Raw genomic sequence first — 20,983 nt, 5'->3', positions numbered from 1 at the left:
ACTCTTAAGACAGCACATTTCTGAAATGATCGATCTAGAAATTAATATTTTCCTCCTCATTCTGCACAAGAAATCAAATCCAGGACAATTTACAAACACGTCACTACAGGGGGCATGAGGCAAGTGTCCGGTCAGAGGTGGAGTGTGTCCGGCTCCATGATCTTCACCCGAGACACACACACATCTGGAGGAAGAGCGCGGAGCTCTGCTGCCCTTTGTGCAAACCTTCATCAGTAAACAGACGGGCGTCGAGAGGGCATTTCAGTCCGATGCTCGTGTGTGAGAGAGAGAGAGAGAGAGAGAGAGAGGGGGAGGGTCTGCTGTGCTTATATACCACAGGCCAGAGGGCGGAGTCACGTAGCCACGCCCTCAGTGTGGGGCTGGTGGGGTGTTGGCTCCTCCCCCACCACTGACTGTGCTCATCATTGCTCTGAGACGCCGTCTCGTATGTTTAAAAAGAAAACCATATAAAATGTCTTCAACCCCCCTCTTTATTCGTACAGGACCATATCTATGACTTATATATTCATATTTATAGATATTTATATATGTATAGATATATACAAGGCTACACACTGGTAGTGGCCGGGATGTGGAGTCCGTCAGTGTGTGTGTGTGTGTGTGTGTGTGTGATGCTAGTACACCCAGGACACCGGCACCCACTGCGCAGTGCTGGACACCAGGTCGAGGGCCTCCTCCAGCAGACGGATGGTGTCGTCGATCTCGTTATTGATGATCGTCTGGTCGAAGTAATGAGCGTAAGAGTGCTGCAGCGCGTCTGACTCCTTCTGCAGCCGCTGGAGAGACTCGTCCTGAGGAGAACACACACACATCAGCGACATCACGCCTCTAACACGCCTCCGTCACGCCTCTAACACGCCTCTAACACGCTTCTGTCGGAGCGAGGCGTATCAGGACACCGACTATTTTGAATCAGTTTTTATTTATTCTTGATTTATATTTTTCTTGATTTTAATTGTTGTCAAAGTTTTAGAATTTTTTTCATTTCTAGTAGTTTTTTGATATATTTCTATATAGTTTTTTATTTTATTTCAGTTTCAGTTTAATTATTGAAGTACATCAAGTTGAACTAAATTAAAATGATCAATGTTGTCTTGGCGTCTATCTCGATATCACGAAACACGGATCTGTGTGCATGCATTCTGATGAACGATGAACATACTGACAGCCAATCAGAATCCATCCTGCTGTAACGAGCTGGAGAATTTAAAGAGACAGACACGCGTGTGCTTAGAATAAACAGACGATATCGTTCACTGATGCTGACGCTAATATCGGCAACTTTATAGTTATATTTCTTGGTGTGAACAGACCTGAAGATAAAATTAACACTAGATCACACACAACACATTCTTCATTTCCACCGCACTACTTCTACAGTTTCTCTACGCAAGCATGCTGTAGTTTGATCGTTCCCTTGCGTCTCATGACTTCTGTAGCGTCTTCTAAAAATGCGGTCCTGTGACCGACGGCACGCTCACCTCATTCATCGCCGGAGTGATGGTCGGTGCTGCGATGAAGATGACGTACGGCGCAAACTCAGCCGTCCGCAGAACCTTCAGCGCCTGACGAAACAACACGAGCGCATTAGAAGCACACAGATTGTTTCAATACGGCCTCATTTACAGTCATGCGAATAAAGTGAGAGGATGTGTCTGTACCTGCGGCTCCACGTCCAGGATGGCCACCATGCCCTGCTCGTGGATCTGCCGGATGGTCTCCAGGCGCGTGCCGTACATAGCGTCCTCGTGGCTGCCGTACTCCAGGTAATCATTGTTAGAGATGTCCTGCATCATCTGGTCATGTGACACAAAGAAGTAGTTCTTCCCGTTCTCCTCGTCCTTCTTCGCAGGTCTGGTCGTGTCTAGAGAGGGAGATAGAGAGAGAGACAGAGAGAGAGAGCGATAGAGAGAGAGAGAGAGAGAGAGAGAGGAAGCGAGAGAGAGCGAGAGAGCAAGAGCGAGCGAGCGAGAGCGATAGAGAGAGAGAGAGAGCGAGTGAGCGAGTGAGAGCGATAGAGAGAGCGAGCGGTCAGTGGTCAGTGGTCAGGGTGAGCTGAATCAGGTGTGACGGTGCGTCTCTTACGTGGGATGGGGTACGCGAATCTGTCGGGATGTTTTGTGATGAGTGTGTTCTTGATGTGTCTCCGGCCGACGCCGTGCGCTCCTGCAGACAGGAAACAGAACTGATGAAGGACTGGTGACTGACAGCTGACACACACCTGACCGCAGCACAGCTCTTACCCAGCAGCACCAGCGTCTTCCTCTTGAACCCCGGCAGCTTCACCACCTCTTCATACGTCACCAGATCTAGTTGATCAAAGACTGGAGGAACGAGAGAACGGATCAGTGAGACGGACTGTCAATCAGCAGGAAACAGGAAGTGATGTCATTCAGATGTGATGAGAGCTGGTGAGATGAATGAACTCTGTGTTTGAGGTGTGAGATATAATAATGCTTCAGCTAAGAGATTACTCGAACATGAGACGTTAGCAGAATGTTCCTGCTGCTCTTTCACAGCAGACTAATCGTGCGTCCTTTAACTTTCCATGTTCCTCAGCACACGATCACACAGCTTCAGACGAGCAGGAACATCTGCTGAACATCTCCTCTGTGCTCACAGCTTCAGAGCGTCATGAGGACCAGTAAATGAAGACGATGTTCACTAGTGAGGGTGAACTGATGAGAACACTGATGTACAGAGCAGTCTTCTGGAAATCACAGACAATCATGTGATGGACACAGAGTCTGATTCCTTCCAGTCCGATCATATTAAACACGTCTGATATTTAAAGAAAACACTGTTTGATTTATTTTGAGTTTGTGGTGAAAGTATTACTTTAATATTTACTAATGATGAGTCAAGACACGTACTAAATCACAGCAACACAACACTGAGAGTCACATCGACTGACTGCGAGACATGAGGAACACAACAAGTGCAGACACAACAACCGTTACTTCAGCAAAAGAAGATCGACGCGATTAGTTACTTACATGCAGGAGGCCGTTACAGAGAGACAGCATGAAAAATGGACAGGGGTCAGTTAAACACACTTTACAAACACACACACACACACACACACACACACACACACACACACACACACGAGCGGCGCTGGAGAGAACGACACGTATGCTGCTGAACACACACATACAAGCACCCCCCCCCCCCACACACACACACTCACAGACAGACACACAAGGCAAGGCAAGTTTATTTATATAGCACATTTCATACACAATGGTAATTCAAAGTGCTTTACATCAAAGTAAAATAATCATGAAAAATAAGAAAAAACTTTTAAAATGATTAAAACGTTTACTTAAAATCAATTTAAAAACAGAAAATGATTTTATATAAAATAAAACAGTGAAAATATAGTGCAATCTGTTCGGACATAGCACAGTGCTCATTCAATAAATGCACAGCTAAACAGATGAGTTTTGAGTCTAGATTTAAATGTGACTAGTGTTTTAGCACATCTGATCTCTTCTGGAAGCTGATTCCAGCTGCGGGCAGCATAGTAACTAAAGGAGGACTCCCCTTGTTTTGTGTGAACCCTTGGTATTTCTAACTGACTTGATCCTAGTGATCTGAGTACTCTGTTAGGTTTATATTCAGTGAACATATCTGCAATATATTTCAGTCCTAGGTCATTTAGTGCCTTATATACGAGTAAAAGTATTTTAAAATCAATCCTAAATGTAACTGGAAGCCAGTGTAAGGACCTGAGGACTGGTGTGATATGCTCAGATCTTCTGGTTCTGGATGAGCTGCAGCTGTCTAATGGTCTTTTTGGGAAGGACGGTGAGGAGACCATTACAATAGTCCACCCTGCTGGTGATAAAGGCATGAACAAGTTTCTCCAAGTCTTGGCTGGAAACAAAACATCTAATTCTTGCAATGTTTTTTAAATGATAGTATGCTGATTTAGTTACTGCTTTGACATGACTACTGAAACTAAGGTCTGTCTCCAGAATCACACCAAGATTCCTGACTTGATTTTTAGTTGTTTGACTCCTAGAGTCAAGGTATGCATTCACCTTGAACACTTCATCTTTGTTTCCAAATGCAATGACTTCAGTTTTTTCCTTGTTTAACTGAAGAAAGTTCTGGCACATCCAACTATTAATTTCATCAATGCATTGGCAGAGGGAGTCAATGGGGCTGTAGTCATTTGGAGATAAGGCTAGGTAAATCTGGGTATCATCAGCATAGCTGTGATAGGCAATCTGGTTATTTCTCATTATTTGACTCAGTGGAAGCATATACAGGCTAAACAAGAGCGGTGCAAGTATTGACCCTTGTGGGACTCCGCATGTCATGGACGTCCACTTAGACTAATGCTCTCCTAGACTCACATAATAGCCTCTCCCTTCTAAGTATGACCTGAACCATTTGAGTACCATCCCAGAAAGCCCGACCCAGTTTTCCAGTCTCTCTAGTAGTATGTTACGATCGACAGTGTCAAACGCAGCACTGAGATCTAGCAATACCAGCACCCATATTTTGCCAGAGTCACAATTTAAGCGAATATCATTTATTATCTTAATGAGTGCTGTCTCTGTGCTGTGATGCGGTCAAAAACCAGATTGAAAATTGTCCAGGTATCCATTTGAGTTTAAGTATTTGTTCATCTGATTAAAAACTACCTTTTCTATAATTTTGCCTATAAAAGGAAGATTAGATATTGGTCTGAAATTGCTCAAAATTGTGTTATCAAGATTGGTCTTTTTCAGGAGGGGCTTTACAACTGCAGTTTTTAAGGAGTTTGGAAATGTCCCAGAAAGAAGTGAAGCGTTCACCACTTCTAAGAGATCTGCTTTTAAGCAGTCAAGCACACTGTTGAAAAAAGATGTGTGAAGTGTGTCAAGACAGCAGGTTGATGATTTTAGGTCTTCCAGAATTTTGCTATCAATTTTTTCAAAATTAGACATAGTATCTTTTTGATATTGTGGCCTAATCTGTCTGACCTCTGCATTACTTGAGGATGTGCTAATCGCCTTCCTGATATTTATGATCTTCTCAGAAAAGAAAGAAGCAAACTCATTGCATTTTCTGTCTGAGAGCATTTCACTGGGAATCTGACTTGGGGGGTTTGTCAGTCTCTCAACAGTGGCAAAAAGAGTATGAGTGTTATTTAAGTTACTGTTTATAAGGTTTGAGAAGAAGTTCTGTCTAGCTGTGGCTAGTTTCACATTAAAAGCATGAAGGATGTCTTTATAGATGCTATGGTGCATTTCAAGTTTCGTCTTCCTCCACATCCGCTCGGCTTTTCTGTATTGTCTTTTCATAGTCTGAACTGCTGTTGATCTTCTCCAAACTGATTTCTGTCTGTTTGTTTTCTTACTGACTATTATTGGAGCAATATCATCAATAACAGACAGACACACACACACACACACGCACACACAAGAGCGGCGTTGGAAAGAACGACACGTATGCTGCTGAACACACACATACAAGCCCCCCCCCACACACACAGACACAGACAGACAGACACACACACACACGCGCGCGCACACGCAAGCGGCGCTGGAGAGAACGACACGTATGCTGCTGAACACACACATACAAGCAGCCCCCCCCCCCACACACACACACACACTGCTGTTACACGACATCATCACAATCAGCAGAGAAACGCCTCTCTTCAGTTTTGTTGTGGTCACGACACACAGACTCATGGGAATGTAATCACTATGAGTTCATGAGATCTTTGTGTTGAGGAAAAGGATGTGATGTCATGGTCTTGAGATCCTGATGCAGGAACCACATGAATATAATGAAAAATAAGAAGATTTTATTAATGTATATTACTCAACTCTTAATAATAAAGAATTAAGTGCATTTTCTTGCCATAAAAACACTATAAATTATATTATATGACATTATATTATATTATACCTTCTTCCTGTGACAACATTTTAATTATTACTGTATTATATTATTCAATTATTAATATATATTTTTAGGCAACATTATATTCTCATGGCCATGTATTTAGTGTGAATATATATATTATAAAACAAATTACCATAGAAACCTGGGATCATCATAAATGAAAATGATTAATAAAATATTTTTTAAATTGATAAATTAAGAATATAAAAAGCAGCAATTAGGCACATTATTATATATTCTTATAATACATTTCAAAAGTCTGAATAATCTGTTATTAATAATATATATTAATAATTTATATAATTCATTTTCCCAGAAAAATAAATCTGTAGACACAAGTTTTCTTCTTTAAGGGTATTGACTTCTCTTAATGGGATTTTAACATAAGTATCATAATTTAATATTTTATTTCAGTTAGAATACTCGTATATTATAATATTCTAGTATGTTTAATTATGAAGATATAATTAGTGGTGTTTTGAAAATAATTGAGTGTGGATGAATGAATCATTTAAAAATGCAATGCAATATTAATGTGATCACATTCCCATGATTCAATCTGAACAGAGCAGTGAAGAGTGTGTGTCAGACGCAGTGATGTTCAGTGTGTGTCAGCAGGTGGCAGCGTCTCTCTGATCTGATCTGATGTCACAAGGTCACAGAGAGGTCAGAGGATTCACACACAATTCAGCAGCGACACACACATCCAGATTTAGTCACTACTCAACTACACACTGCTTAAGATAAACCCTCGTCATTAACTGAACTACTTCAGAGGATTTAAAACAGTCTGTGTGTTGTGCAGACCGCAGTCAGGTGTGTGTGTATGTGTGTGTGTGTGTGTGTGTGTTTTATCTGGACTGTGCGCAGGACTGTTCATTACCTGCGTTGTGTTTGGCGATGTATTTGTCTTTGTACTGTTTCTTCTTCTTGCCGAACCATGTACAGCTGGCCTGCTGCTCCTGCTTGGTCTTCTCCATCGCTATACACGCCACACGCCTGACGAACACACACACACACACACACACACACACACACAGAGCATGAGGCAGGGTCGGGCTCTCAGAGTCCAGCTGTGGTCAGTGTTCCTCACCACTCCTGCAGCTCTGGTGAGGGGATGAGGCCGGCCGTGCCGTTCTTGGTGTTCTCCAGCTTGCCCTGCCACCAGTTGTGATCGTCTTTACTGATGATCTGGATGATGTCACCCACACGGAAGCGAATGCCCGCCTCTTTACAGGGAATCAGCTCGTCTTTAGCCGGATCGTACTCGAACTGTGCTCGAACGTAAATCTGCAGAAACACAGTGAGTGAGCGTTACAATTATTATATTCATCACTGAATCTAGTAAAACTTATAATTAGGGCTTTTCATCAACTGCAAATTTGATTGGAATAAAATTACATCAATTAATTACATAATCATTATTCTTACCATTATTCTCATCAACACAATATTTATAATATTGTTCAATTCAGATACGCCTAGTCATTTTTTATAATTGTACGAAATAAATAGCCCCAATTATAATGTAACTGCATTTAACACACACACACACACACACACACACACTCTCTCTCTCACACAGAGTCAACCAATCAGATGTGAGCAAACCCCACTGACGGACAGCACAGGCGTGTCTAAGAAGCCAATCATCTGTAAGGGGCGGGGCCAATCACACTACTAGGGCGGACACAGAGGTGATTGGCAGGTGGTTAGTGTCATGTAGCAACACTATGGGATGCTGGGAGTCTATAAGCACTAACTAGAGAAGCAAAGCCTGATGGGAAATGAATCTGACTCTACTGGATCTGAGAAACTCACCTTCCGAAACAATTTATCCTTGACTGCAGGTCTGGAGATCTAAGGGTTTGAAAGCATCACACACACACACACACACACACATCATGCAGTAGAACAGACTGACGTGGACAGGAAACAGCAGGATGATGCAGGAAGCGCATCATAAAGCAACAGGCTGACAGGATGGGCATTTAAGGCCTGTTCACACCCAATGCAGGCTTCTTTCAAACAAAAATATGCACTGAGAAATTCACCTGTCAATAAAGTGATTTTTCTCCATTAGCAGCAACAAAAAAATAAATAGCCAGACTGGTTTTAATGAAGCTTTCAGCAGCCAATAGGAGCGCAGGTCTGACGAGAGAGATTCCTTCAGGTGTGTTAGCGTGTCTCAGAATGAAAAACACAGTCCCACGTGTCTCTCGGTGTGAAGAGATCTTCAGGTGGAGACACACACACACACACACACACACACGCTCACCTGTCTTCCTTTGGGCTGGATGGTTGATGGCAGATCCTGCAGAGAAATGACGATCTTTATAAACCACTCAGTTACTACATCAACTATCAGTTTCAACATCATAAATATTCTGTTTTGGAAAAGCTGAGGGGCACAAGCTGTTATGACATCACTATGACATAAAAGCCTAAATCTTCATCAGCACCCATAATGCATTGCTCTGTAACAGGTCTGGAGGGCGTGCTGTGGTTTATTCTGACAGAGGATCTGGAGTCTTACTAAGATGGAGCTGGTGACGCTGGAGTGGCCGTTCGCTGGAGACTGTCCGGACTGATCGGGCGAATCTTTCTGAAACACCAGTGGAACAGAGTTAGATGATGTCACGTGTGCACTGTGTGGCCAGCGTGTGGCGCTCTGACAGGAACACTTACATCACAGGACAGAGACTGACTGCGGTAACTGGGCACGATTTTGAAGGTGATGCTGCCTCGCATCTCCCGCTGTTAGAAAACAGAACACAAACACGTGAGGAACTAAAGCTGACTGCTACACTAGTTTCTAACAGGAGGACCAGGTGAAGTCCTCTCTGAGGTTATTAGATGGGTCTGGGGGTTTACTCAAATAGTTACCACAGTGACTCAGTCTTTACTTTTGATTAAATCCTCATCTCTAGCACTAGTGCTCTTCTGCTCTCTCTCTCACACACACACACACACACACACACCAGCATCTTCTGGAGCTGCTCCACCGTCTGGTTGGCGACACTGATGCCGTTGATTTCACGAATCTCGTCTCCAATGTGCAGCGTCCCTGAGAAACGACAGCACACATGAGCACACACACACACACACACACACACACACTTGTGTTCCGGTCGATCACACACACCCAGCCGTACCCTGTCTGTGGATCATCCCGCCGTGCAGGATTCTAGCCACGATGCAGTGGTTCAGGTCGTTCATCTTCAGAGTGATGCCCTGTCAACACACAATCACACCCATGATATCAGCACACTCTCAGTCTCACAAGCATCGCACGAGCATCACAAACATCCCTCACCGGGGGATTTCAGTGTCTCAGACGCCTCCAATCAAGTCACGCAACACTACCGTCTACAGCTGAATTTAACCCATGAACTTCAGATATTCCTCTGAACTACACTGAAGGTCTGAATAAGTCTCTGGAGTCGTTTACAGCACAATTTGGATTTGTCTCACATTTGACTCTGATTATTTCTGAGAAGCTGCTTTGAAACGATCTGAATTGTATAAAGCATTCCAGAATTAAATGTGACTTGACAGAGTAATAGTTTTGTCAATCTGATCCGACATAATTCAGTTTTATTGCACACTGTGCATGCAACACCATTACCACACAATCTTCCACTCCATGAACAGAGGAAAAGATCTTCAGACTGTGACACGCAAAGGTGTTTGCTGCTAGATATCTATGAAATCTGAATGTATGCATTTGCTTTTACACATTTCTCTTTTAGTTTATTATTTTATATGTGTGAATGTTTTTGTATTTTCTTATTTCTATTATCTCTCTCTTACAGAAGACCATGTACCACACAAAAATTCTATCAAAATAATGAAATAATAAATAAATAAATAAATAAATAAATATTTTTTAGAAGTTGTGCTAACAAGGTCATATCAGACCAATGTTAAATAAAAGAGCTCATAAACATGAACTTTGAGCCCCAGAGCTGGAAACATCATTTTCCTTCACTGGCTTGTCATCTGAAGGTCTATTCTGGCCCTGATCAGTAAAACTGTATAGTGCTCTTATAAACAAGAGCTTATCTCAGAATATCTGCCACTGGTCGCTGATGAACCAGCAATGACACGAGTGTGTGTGTGTGTGTGTGTGTGTGTGTACCATGGGCTCGTCCGTGTTCTTCTGGAACTGCACCAGGCGCACACGCGTGACGTTCTCCAGGTCCAGCTCTCCGTTGATGCTCTCGGGCGAGTCTCCGTTTAGGTACGGGGACGTGGGTGGAGGAGTCACTCGCAGCGCCTCGTCGCTGTAAACCTCATGAGCCACAACATCATGAGTCTGCAGCAGCGCCTGCGACAGAACCACACACACTCAGCATCTGCAGCGTCAAACACACATCTCTGAACAAAACCCATTCATCAGCATCTGTGGATCAGATCTCATCTGCACGGATAGCAAGAGCGCAAACCATAACCAGTGAAACAACACAAATTCATAACAGGAACACAACATATCTGCATCATGAGTGTGCATTAAAATCAACTACACAGTTCACAGCTGCAGTTTATCACAGGTTTACTGTGTGTGTGTGTGTGTGTGTGTGTGTGCATGAGAAAGTCTGTGTTTGTGTGTGTGAAGTGTAACCGTGTGTTTGTTTGGTCACTACAGTAATAACACTAGCTGGATCATCTCACATCTGAGCAGAAAACAAAACCACACGGCAGAGAAAAACTAACACTTCAGTTTCACAAAAATCATTTGAAACCTTGATACAAAAATGTAATTACTTATAAACAAAGTTACTTTTTAACTGTTTGTTTACTTTGTGTAAAAATATTGTTTCTCTGTCTGCTTCGGGCTCCATTCTTCCTCTGATGAACTGTTAGGTTCTGGTGTCCCTCAGGGCTCTATCCTCGGCCCGGTACCGTTCAATCTCTACATGCTACCTTTGGGTTCTCTTTTATCTAGATATGGTGTATCTTTTCATCTGTACGCTGACAACACACAAATTTATCTGGATATAAAGCGTGACGATAAGCTTGCCTTTAAGCCTATATTATACTGCTTAGACGAATTGAAACTCTGAGTCGCTAGTAATTTCTTAAGTCTTAATGAGTGGAAGTCTAGTGCTTAAATGTTTTATGTCATTATTGTCTGTTTCCTTTAGCCTTGTAAAGTACTTTGGTCAATACCAGTTGTTTTTAAATGTGCACAAATAAACTTGTATTGTATGTTTAACATTTAAAATGTGAGTTAATGCATCAAGAAGAAACATGAACAAAAGATGAACACCTATTTATTAAATTATATTAATCTGCATTAATACATACTGTAGAAGTCTAGTTCAGTGTTAGTTCATGAAACTTTTTATAAAGTAATGCTAATGAACATTACTGTAATATCAAACCTTATAAACACATTTTCAATCTGGATTATCAGGTGAAACTGCAGCAAAAAACAAAGTTAAAAAGTAATTTATAAGAAATCATTCAATATGCTGATTATTTCTATGGCTTCCCTCTTTTAACACTTTCTCTGATTGTGTCTCTCTAAAGTGTCTTCCTCAATCTGACAGCCGCTCTCTAACCCTCCCTCCACACACACACACACACACACACACACACGCACAAACACACAGAGACACACACGCACACAGAGACACGCACACACACAAACATATAGAGACGCACACACACACATGCACACACACACGCACACACACATATATATATATAGAGACACACGCATACAGACACACACACACACACACACACACACATATATATATATATAGAGACACACGCATACAGACACACACACACACACACACGCACGCACGCACCCCACCTCCCTCGGTAACCTGGGTCTCCGTGGAAACGCCCTCATCCTGTTTCACTGCAGCTTGACATGAAAGTCAATATTTCAAACCAAAATCAAACAAAAGAAATTATAAAACTATTTTGCATTAAGAAAATGAAGCCTAATTATAGTCCTATTTAAAGGTAAAGGTAAATTACATCATAAAGTTGTTTTTTTACTACTGCAATACGAATACATCAAAATAGAACTTAATTTATGCTGCTTCTTAAAAACTTTTAAATGTATTTGATAAACAGATTAAGGCTTGGACAGATCTGCTCACAAATACATGAGAAATACACACTAACTCTGCCAATTACATTTCATTCCTCACTGACAGATATTTGTTCTTGTTTTAAACAAACTCACTTTATTTTAATCACTTTCTAAGAAATCATGACTTCATGTCTCATTTCAGTAGGTTTCTTGATTGAAGGATGTTTACATGTTTGAACAAGACTGAAATACTGAGGGAGAGATTCATGTTGTTGTGCATGCAGCATTTAATGCCTGGAGGAATTTACGATCCCTGCTCTGATCGAAGTGCTTTTTCAGCTCTTTATTTCTGGATGGGTGAATTACCTTTTTTTTTTTTTTCTTTCTAAAGTAGGCTCGATTTTCTTTAAGTGAAACTAATGTGTAAGTGATCACAGGTTGTGAGGTGTGAAGTATGACCTGTCTGGTCTTGTCTCGCTGACACTTCTCTGAAGGCATCTGCGTGACTCGAACCTGAAACCGATGTGAACAGAGCCACACTCACCATGAAATGAGGCTGTGTCAGAATTCTCTTCAGCTCTTTGGCCTCCATGTTCTCAGGATAACAGGAGATGGTCTCCAACACCTGCCGAGAAACACCGTTTAACACCAACACTATACACATATGAATACATGTAAACCAGAGCTGAGGTGATGTGATGAACGCTCATATCCGTTCCTTGTGTGTGAAACGTGGATCAGTGCTGTACTGTTGTGAGTGTGAACGTTCAGATGATCTCTGAGAGGTTCGAGGAGTGTGTGTGGGGTGGGAAACACACCTCTTTGGCTCTCTGGACGGCATCGCTGGGTGGATTCCTGATCTGGGGCGACGAGCGGGTGTTAATCTTATCGTACAGCTGAAACACACACACTTCAGGTCATCAGTCACATCTCGTGATCTAGAAATCTCTATCAGGCAATCTCTCTCACAGAATCAACTACAGGAGCTCAATCATACAACACTTTCCCACAGCTTGTGTTGCTGAACGGTGTTACTTGTTTAAACATGCATGAGCGCACACACACACTCACACACTCAGTCGTGCAGTGAATCCTCCTTCCTTGGTATTTGGGTCTTGTTTTCCAGTGCAAATGTCTAAAGATTCTTAAATCAAGACACATTTATTTGACGTAAGTGATGAGTTAAATGATTCAAAATGTAAAAAATAAAATAGAAGTTTATCATCAAAACAAAAACAAACATCAGCTAATTAAATTCAAAAAGGTAAAACAATATTTCTCACTTTATTTTGATAACTTTCTCATAAAACAAGACTTCATATTTTCAATTTGCATCTCCAGTAAATGTATCGCGATTTAAAGATATTTATTTATTGGCACTGGAAAACAACACAGAAATACTGAGGACGAGATTCGTGTTTTGCAGCGTGGGCCTTAACTTTAGCTTTTTAGACCTGCCTTAATTTGTAGAAGAAAACATCATGTGCCTGACTTTATAGGCTTTTGTATGAACACACACACACACACACACACACACACACACACACACACACACACACACGCACGCACGCACACACACACACACACACACGCACACACACACACACAAACACTCTAACACACACACACACACACACACACACTCTAACAAACACACACACACGCACACACACACACGCACACACACACACACGCACGCACACACACACACACACACACTCTAACAAACACACACACACACACACACACACACACACACACACACACACACACACACACACACACACACACACGCACACACACACACACAAACACTCTAACACACACACACACACACACACACACTCTAACAAACACACACACACGCACACACACACACACACACACGCGCACACGCGCACACACACACACTCTAACACACACACTCTAACACACACACACACACTGCTGAGTGGTCAGCGTGTGCTGTCCCTGAAGGACTGAGACACACACTGATGTTTGATCTGTTCCTGTGGAGCTCGACTCTGTTTCTGTTGCAGATTTCTGTTCCTGTGGTCTGCAAACTAAAGCAGTCACTTCCTGTGTGTTTGACTTTAATGACAGAGATGTGACATTTTATTTAAATCTGTTAAAGCTTTAAACACTGGCTGACAGGAAGTGACAGAACAACATCCACACACTGTTCTGAGCTGCTCAGGCATCAGTCTGTTGAATGAGAGTAGGTTTGACAGACAGACAGAGATGGAGGTGTGTATTAGTCCTGTAGTGACACACTGTCTGGCCACTGTCTAGACGCCAGTCAAATGTGTCGTCTTCAGAACTCCTGACGACTCGGCTTTATTTCCCAACCATCTTCATCATCCTCATCTTCCTCATGATGATGTCACACCTTCTGTAAAAACCCTGCATGTTCACAGACTGACAGCGATGATCTGCATCAGTGTTTCTGTGCTGTGTTTGCGTGCGGAGTGTGACCGCAGCGCCGACAGATCCACTGCTGCTAAAGTTCAGCTTGGTGCTGATCTCGGCATGAACACGCGTTTGTGTGTGTGTGTGTGTGTGTGTGAGAGTGTGTGTGTGTGTGTGTGTGTGTATCTTATCAGGACACAACTCTGTATAATGACATGGGTATGACACAGGTATTACAAGGAGAGGGTGACTTATGAGGACATAACCCATGTCCCCATTTTTCCAAACACTTATAAATCATACAGAATGAGTTTTTTTGAGAAAGTAAAAATGCACAAAGTTTCCTGTGAGGGTTAGGGTTAGGTGTAGGGTTGGTGAAGGGACATAGAATATACAGTTTCTACAGAATAAAAACCATTACACCTATGGGATGAACACACTTTACACAAAAACAAACGTGTGTGTGTGTGTGCATGCAAGAGAGTGTGTGTGTGTGTCTGTCTGTCTGTCTGTCTGTGTGTGTGTGTGTGTGTGTGTGAGTGTGTGTGTGTTTACTCACATCCAGCAGTGTGTGCAGATGTTGGTCCTGGAAGACGCTGTGCAGGAAGTCCAGATCTTTCTCACTGCAGTCGGTCAATGCGTGGATCTCCTCCAGACTGTCCAGAACCTGAGATACGGCCCCTAAACACACACACACACACACACACACACACACACACACACACACACACACACACACCCATCAGTGACATCGGTGCATGATGGAAGCTCCTGAAGCTCCACAGATGGAGATGAACCTCACAGAGACGTGACAGACATCACACACCAGCACAGGAAATGAGAGGAATGGTGGTTTCTGATTGTTTAAGTCGCGTGTCGTCTGGTTTCAGTGGAAAACGAAGCAGCACTTGATGGACAGATGTGTGGGGAACATGCAAGACAACAGAAGATGAAGATGATGTTCGGATGACAAGCAAACTCTACGTGGGATACCTACTTTCTGCAGCAAGCAATCCTACAGTACAGGCAGCGTTAGAAACAACAAGACGGTGAGATTATTAAGAAGAGACACACACACAGAGCCAGAAGACACTAGGGTTCACACACTACACCTGACTGCATCTGTAAACCTCTCACCACACAGTTCTGCATTAAACTCAATTCACAATCATAGAGAGAGTTATTATTCGGAGTAAATTATTCGGACTTTTACTCGCTGCTATTCTGAAGCAGTGTTCAGAGCAATGTGTCGGTGTGGTTTTTTAACACAGTTTGTCGTTCTGTTCGGTGCTTCTTGACTGCTGCAGAGTAGGCACTGCACAGTTACAGGAAGTGAGAGTTCAATTTCGCGACAGAGAAGTGTCAGCTGTTTCTCAATTCAAGTCCAGAGACTTCCTCTCCATCGGACCTGCTGATGGGGCCGCAAAAATAGTCTTCACATTAGCAGAACCAAAACACATCTGTAAGAACTTTCTACTTCCTACACATCAGGTCTGCAGCCACGGAAGACACCCCGAACACAGAAGAGGCTTCTACAGGATTTTAAAATCAGATGTAAGACTTTTAAGACCTTTAGAAATAAAACACAGACTGCTTTTACAGAACAAACACATATCATCTCAAAATAACCACAAAACAAGTGTAGCTTCTTCAAGAATCAGCTAAAACACATCTCTTCCATCTTTAAGTGTCCCTCTAACTCTAGCACGTTCTAATTTCATTATATTATTAAAAAATAAAACAGCAAACATTAGCTTCTGATCTTTTTCTATTCCATCTTTTCTCTTTTTATTATATATATATATATATATATATATATATATATATATATATATATATATATATATATATATATATATATATATATATATATATATATATACACATACAGTACAGACCAAAAGTTTGGAAACATTAATATTTTTTATGTTTTTGAAAGAAGTTTCTTCTGCTCTTCAAGCCTGCATTTATTTGATCAGAAATAAAGAAAAAAAATGTAATAATGTGAAATATTATTACAATTTAAAATAATAGTTTTCTATTTGAATATACATAAAAAAATAATTTCTTCCTGTGATGCAGCGCTGAATTTTCAGCATCATTCCTCCATTCTTCAGTGTCACATGTAACATCAGTCGATCACATGATCATTTAGAAATCATTCTGATATTCTGATTTATTACGAGTGTTGGAAACAGTTCTGCTGTCTGATATATTTGATCAATAAAAGGTTAAAAAGAACTGCATTTATTCAAAATAATAAAAAATTCTAATAATATATTTTCTTTACTATCACTTTTTATCAATTTAACACATCCTTGCTGAATAAAAATATTGGTTTTATTTAAAAAGAAGAAAGAAAAAAAAAATTACTGACCCCAAATTGTTATTACAAAATATTTATATTTTAAAAACATAGCTTCTTTCTTTTTACTTTTTATTGATCAAAGTATCCTAAAAAATTGATTATGTCCTGAAAAAATATTAATCAGCAGAACTGTTTCCAACTTTGATAATGAATCATCATATTAGAATGATTTCTAAAGGATCATGTGATAATGATCCTAAAACTGCAGCTTTGTGTCACAGAAATAAATGATCATTTAAAGTATAATACATTTAAAAACAATTATTTAAAATTGTAATAATATTTCACAATATTTCAGTTTTTTTCTGCATTTTTGATCAAATAAATGCAGGCTTGATGAGCAGAAGAAACTTCTTTCAAAAACATTTAAAAATAGTAATGTTCCCAAACTTTTGGTCTGTACTGTATATATATATATATATATATAAAGATTGAACTGATTCTATAATGTGTTTAAAGAAAGGCAATATGAAGATTATTGTGGCTAATAAAGTCTATATGTGACCATTCTCAAATATTGAGAAAATCATCTTTAAAGTTGTTCAGATGAATTCTTAGCAATGCATATTACTAATCAAACATTAAGTTTTGATATATTTACAGTAGGACATTTACTAAATATCTTCACGAAATGTGATCTTTACTTAATATCCTAATGATTTTTGCATAAAAGAGAAATGTATACTTGTGACTCATACAGTGTATTGTTGTGTATTTCTACAAATATACGTCTGAGATACTGATGACTGCTTCTGTGCTGATATAGATTGTGTTAAACATGTTCTTTCTCTCCTGTGACAGAGCCATGTTTTAACTTTGAAAAGTTCCACGCTCACATTTATTTCCTTGACTAATAATCCTTTAACAGATCGTGGCAACTCCTGAAAGACAAGCGCATCTGAATGTGAAGGGTTTTCTCAGCCGAGGTCACGGCGAGGGCTTCAGACTTCACCAGACTCTCAGAGTGACTGATAAACCAGCTGAGATCCAGAGATGACTGGACGAGGTTCGGGGGACGCACCTGAAGACGTGGGGTCCTCTGAGAAGTCGTGGAGGTCTTCAGGAGGGTCTCCGTAGAACGAGTTGAACTTGTGACTGGAGACGGCAGCGAGGACGGCGCCCTGTGAATCACACACACACACACACACACACACTCATTCATTACAGTGTCAGATTCAAACAGGGCATTTTGATGAACTCATCCTGATGAGCCGCAGACGTTTGACATTTGCACTCCAGAGATGTCACAAACATATTAGATCATCAAACCGCACGTCTTCACCTTTACACAAGCTCATCAAAGCTGCTCTCGCCTCTGTTCCTCCGACAGTCACGCACCTGACGACATCTCTGAAGTATTAGAGCAAACATCCCCTGCTTTCATGTGGCCTACGACTACTTTACTCTCAGAACTGGAGAAGGGGTTTATATCACTTCACTGACATTCAATGCTTTAGAAAACCCATGTTATACACGGAGACTGAGTGAAAAGACTGAAAAGACTAGACTGAAACCACATGGTGTTTCACTGAAATTGAAAAGTTAAATGTTTGTGAGCACAAGGGTTTATTGTCTTCAGTTTCATCAACAAGATGATCCCTACATAAAAAGCATAACTTTCTGTAAACAGTTTTAATAATATCTGATGTGTGACAGTGTACTGGATCTTAAAGTGACAGCAGCCGAATATCCTGCATTCATTCACGTTAATCTAACAACACACTGGAAAGAGAAAAACACTTTAATAAGGAAGCCTCTTTCATTTGAACTTTCTATAAGTAAATATGTCTGCTTGATAGAATGAAGAATGCTGTATGCAAATTGTTATAAAGAATGCATATATAACCACTGGTGTTTTATTGAAAATAAGACCATTTCCTGTTTTATTTTTGGTTTTGGTTTAAGTGGTCTGATTTCATTTTAAGATAATCAAGTCATGGTATACATCACAATGGTGAAATCTAATATCTTTAATATCAGTCGTATTAACAGACTCACAGATGTGGAGTATATGGAGATCTTCAACATTAGTTTATGGTCTATTAAATGTGCTGTGTGTTTGGGGAACACTGGGGAATTTTCTCCTCTGTGGAAATGAAACCCGCTGGGCTCGTGTGGTCTGATGTTGGGTGATATGAGGAATTACTGCAGGATTACAGTAAATACCTTCAGTTTCCTCCGAGCGTTGAACTTCCTCAGCTGCTCCACCGTCTCGGGCAGGTGGATCTTATACGAGTAGCGATCTCTCTCCTGTACGACACACAAACATGAGACAAACTCAAGCTGATAGCAGGCTCTTATGACACAGACAGGAAGTGAGCGATGACCTTGAGCCAGGGATGGTTGAGCGACTCGTAGACGGTGATTCTCTCGGCCGGGTCCAGCATCAGCATGCGTCGCACCAGGTCTTTAGCGCTCTCCGAGATCTGACTCCACTGCCGAGGGTTCATCTGACACACACACACACACACACACACACACACGCTGAACACCTCCAGGACTAATACATCAACACTAACACAGCACGAGACAAGAACAAATGTCTGCCAGTGGGGTCAGAGAAATACACTTACACATATATAGATATAGATATAGTTTAAAAACAATGTTTATTTTTCTGACCCATTGGCAGATGTGTTTTGTTGTTTTAATCATAAAATCTCAATTTCTCAGAAACAAGATTTCTCATCTTCTGTCATTTTGAATTAAGTGAATTGATTTAAGGATAAAAAAAAAGGATGTTCTTCCTCAATATTTCTGTCTTGTTTTCTAGTACAATGAAGATACATTTACTGGAGAAGCAACATAACTTCAGATATTAAGGGTCAGGTGAATAAACATGTTAAGACAAGGTTTAACTAATTTAAAGTAAATTTGCATCAGTGTAATTTTTCTCAATCAAATTTGATCAAAATGACTTTAAAAGTTATTCGTCCTGCAGTTGTACACTAGTCCAAGCAGCGTACACAACCACACACTAGTCTTGCTTCCAAATAAATAAATAAATAAATAAATGGATACAATTTTTTCTAGTTTTAGCTTAAAACAAATAATATCTGGTGGGTTAAGAAAAATAATCTTAATTCAAAAGGAAAATTTTTTTTTTCATGCCACACTGGTAGATATTTATTCTTAATAAAAAATTCTTTTTTAAAAGCACTTAATTTTGACACTTTTTCTGTTGTTGTAGAAAACAAGACTTAATATCTCTGCTATTTTGCATCTCAAGTAAATTTATCTGGATTTAAAAATGTTTCGATACTTTTAGTAGAAATGTAAAAAAATCATTTTTTTGCAGTGCATCAAAATCACGGAGAAGAACGTCTCTGTCTGCAGGCATCAAGTGCACTACACAGGGAGACTCATAATGTTTAATATCGTCTCTGTAGTGAATAAAATAAAAGAGCCTGGTCTATTCTGTCAATCCTAGATGTTCTACATTTACATTTACATTTATTCATTTAGCTGACGCTTTTATCCAAAGCGACTTACAATTGCTATATATGTCAGAGGTCACACGCCCCTGGAGCAACTAGAGGTTAAGTGTCTTGCTCAGGGACACATTGGTGTCAACCAGTGGATTCGAACCCAGGTCTCTCCGACCAATGGCATGCATCTTATCCACTGCGCCATCACCACCCCTATTCTAACCCTCTCCACATACACATCCAGTGCGGTGTTTGTTCAGAAGTTATCTGGGATTCGGAGCAGGTTTCTCAAACACAGGAGGAAGGTTTGTCATGAAAGCGCTGCACCTGACGTGTGTTCAGTGTCTGAACGAGTGACGTGCTTCTCTCGATCACACAGTACCTTGTACTTTCCTTTCACGATGGCTTCAAACAGACGCTCCTTGGTGCCGTAGAAAGGCAAACAGCCGCTCAACAGGATGAAGAGAATGACCCCGCAACCCCAAACGTCCACCGGCTTCCCGTACGGCTCTCGCTTGACCACCTCAGGAGCCATGAAGTGAGGGGTCCCTACCCGACCTACACACACACACACACACACAGAGGGTTCAGAACAAATCAGAGCAAAGAGCTGCACTTCCTGTAAACATGATCTGCTGTGAACACACACGTACCTCCAGCCACCAGCCCTGACTCGCCCAGCTGTATGGCCACACCGAAGCCGCCCAGTTTGACCGGAGCAGAGTTCTCCTTAGAGGCCAGCAGGACACAGTGAGGCTGAACACATACACACACACACACACACACACAGATATT

General features: G+C 41.0%; 1 protein-coding gene and 1 long non-coding RNA gene across 7 annotated transcripts in view; one reads left to right on the top strand and one right to left on the bottom strand.

The window, feature by feature from the left end:
• Positions 1-20,983, bottom strand: part of LOC128016098 (peripheral plasma membrane protein CASK) — a 37,661-nt gene that overhangs the window by 248 nt on the left and 16,430 nt on the right. The window contains exons 6-28 of one of the 6 annotated variants that reach the window (XM_052600487.1): positions 20,842-20,944; positions 20,571-20,746; positions 19,088-19,210; positions 18,927-19,010; positions 17,782-17,881; positions 15,390-15,407; positions 14,952-15,073; positions 12,802-12,879; positions 12,528-12,608; positions 10,070-10,258; positions 9,084-9,162; positions 8,910-8,995; positions 8,617-8,685; positions 8,465-8,533; positions 8,207-8,242; positions 7,750-7,788; positions 7,022-7,218; positions 6,812-6,927; positions 2,265-2,330; positions 2,107-2,187; positions 1,683-1,885; positions 1,503-1,586; positions 1-812 (exon numbers count right to left, since the gene is read on the bottom strand). The exon at positions 1-812 is cut by the window's left edge and continues 248 nt beyond it. In XM_052600487.1, coding sequence (XP_052456447.1) covers positions 636-812; positions 1,503-1,586; positions 1,683-1,885; positions 2,107-2,187; positions 2,265-2,330; positions 6,812-6,927; positions 7,022-7,218; positions 7,750-7,788; positions 8,207-8,242; positions 8,465-8,533; positions 8,617-8,685; positions 8,910-8,995; positions 9,084-9,162; positions 10,070-10,258; positions 12,528-12,608; positions 12,802-12,879; positions 14,952-15,073; positions 15,390-15,407; positions 17,782-17,881; positions 18,927-19,010; positions 19,088-19,210; positions 20,571-20,746; positions 20,842-20,944 — 2,376 coding nt within the window. In that variant the 3' untranslated portion in view covers positions 1-635. Of the gene's footprint in view, positions 813-1,502; positions 1,587-1,682; positions 1,886-2,106; positions 2,188-2,264; positions 2,346-6,811; positions 6,928-7,021; positions 7,219-7,749; positions 7,789-8,206; positions 8,243-8,464; positions 8,534-8,616; positions 8,686-8,909; positions 8,996-9,083; positions 9,163-10,069; positions 10,259-12,527; positions 12,609-12,801; positions 12,880-14,951; positions 15,074-15,389; positions 15,408-17,781; positions 17,882-18,926; positions 19,011-19,087; positions 19,211-20,570; positions 20,747-20,841; positions 20,945-20,983 lie in introns of all 6 variants that reach the window. The other 5 variants (XM_052600486.1, XM_052600490.1, XM_052600488.1 and 2 more) reach the window with 5 other exon arrangements.
• Positions 15,220-17,787, top strand: LOC128016103 (uncharacterized). The gene is made up of 3 exons (XR_008184074.1): positions 15,220-15,441; positions 15,884-15,946; positions 17,562-17,787. It is a non-coding gene; the product is annotated as an uncharacterized LOC128016103 (long non-coding RNA).

The sequence above is a fragment of the Carassius gibelio genome, chromosome A6 (genome assembly GCF_023724105.1).
Source record: "Carassius gibelio isolate Cgi1373 ecotype wild population from Czech Republic chromosome A6, carGib1.2-hapl.c, whole genome shotgun sequence".
Lineage (NCBI taxonomy): Eukaryota > Metazoa > Chordata > Actinopteri > Cypriniformes > Cyprinidae > Carassius > Carassius gibelio.
This window is presented reverse-complemented; position numbering and strand designations above follow the sequence as displayed.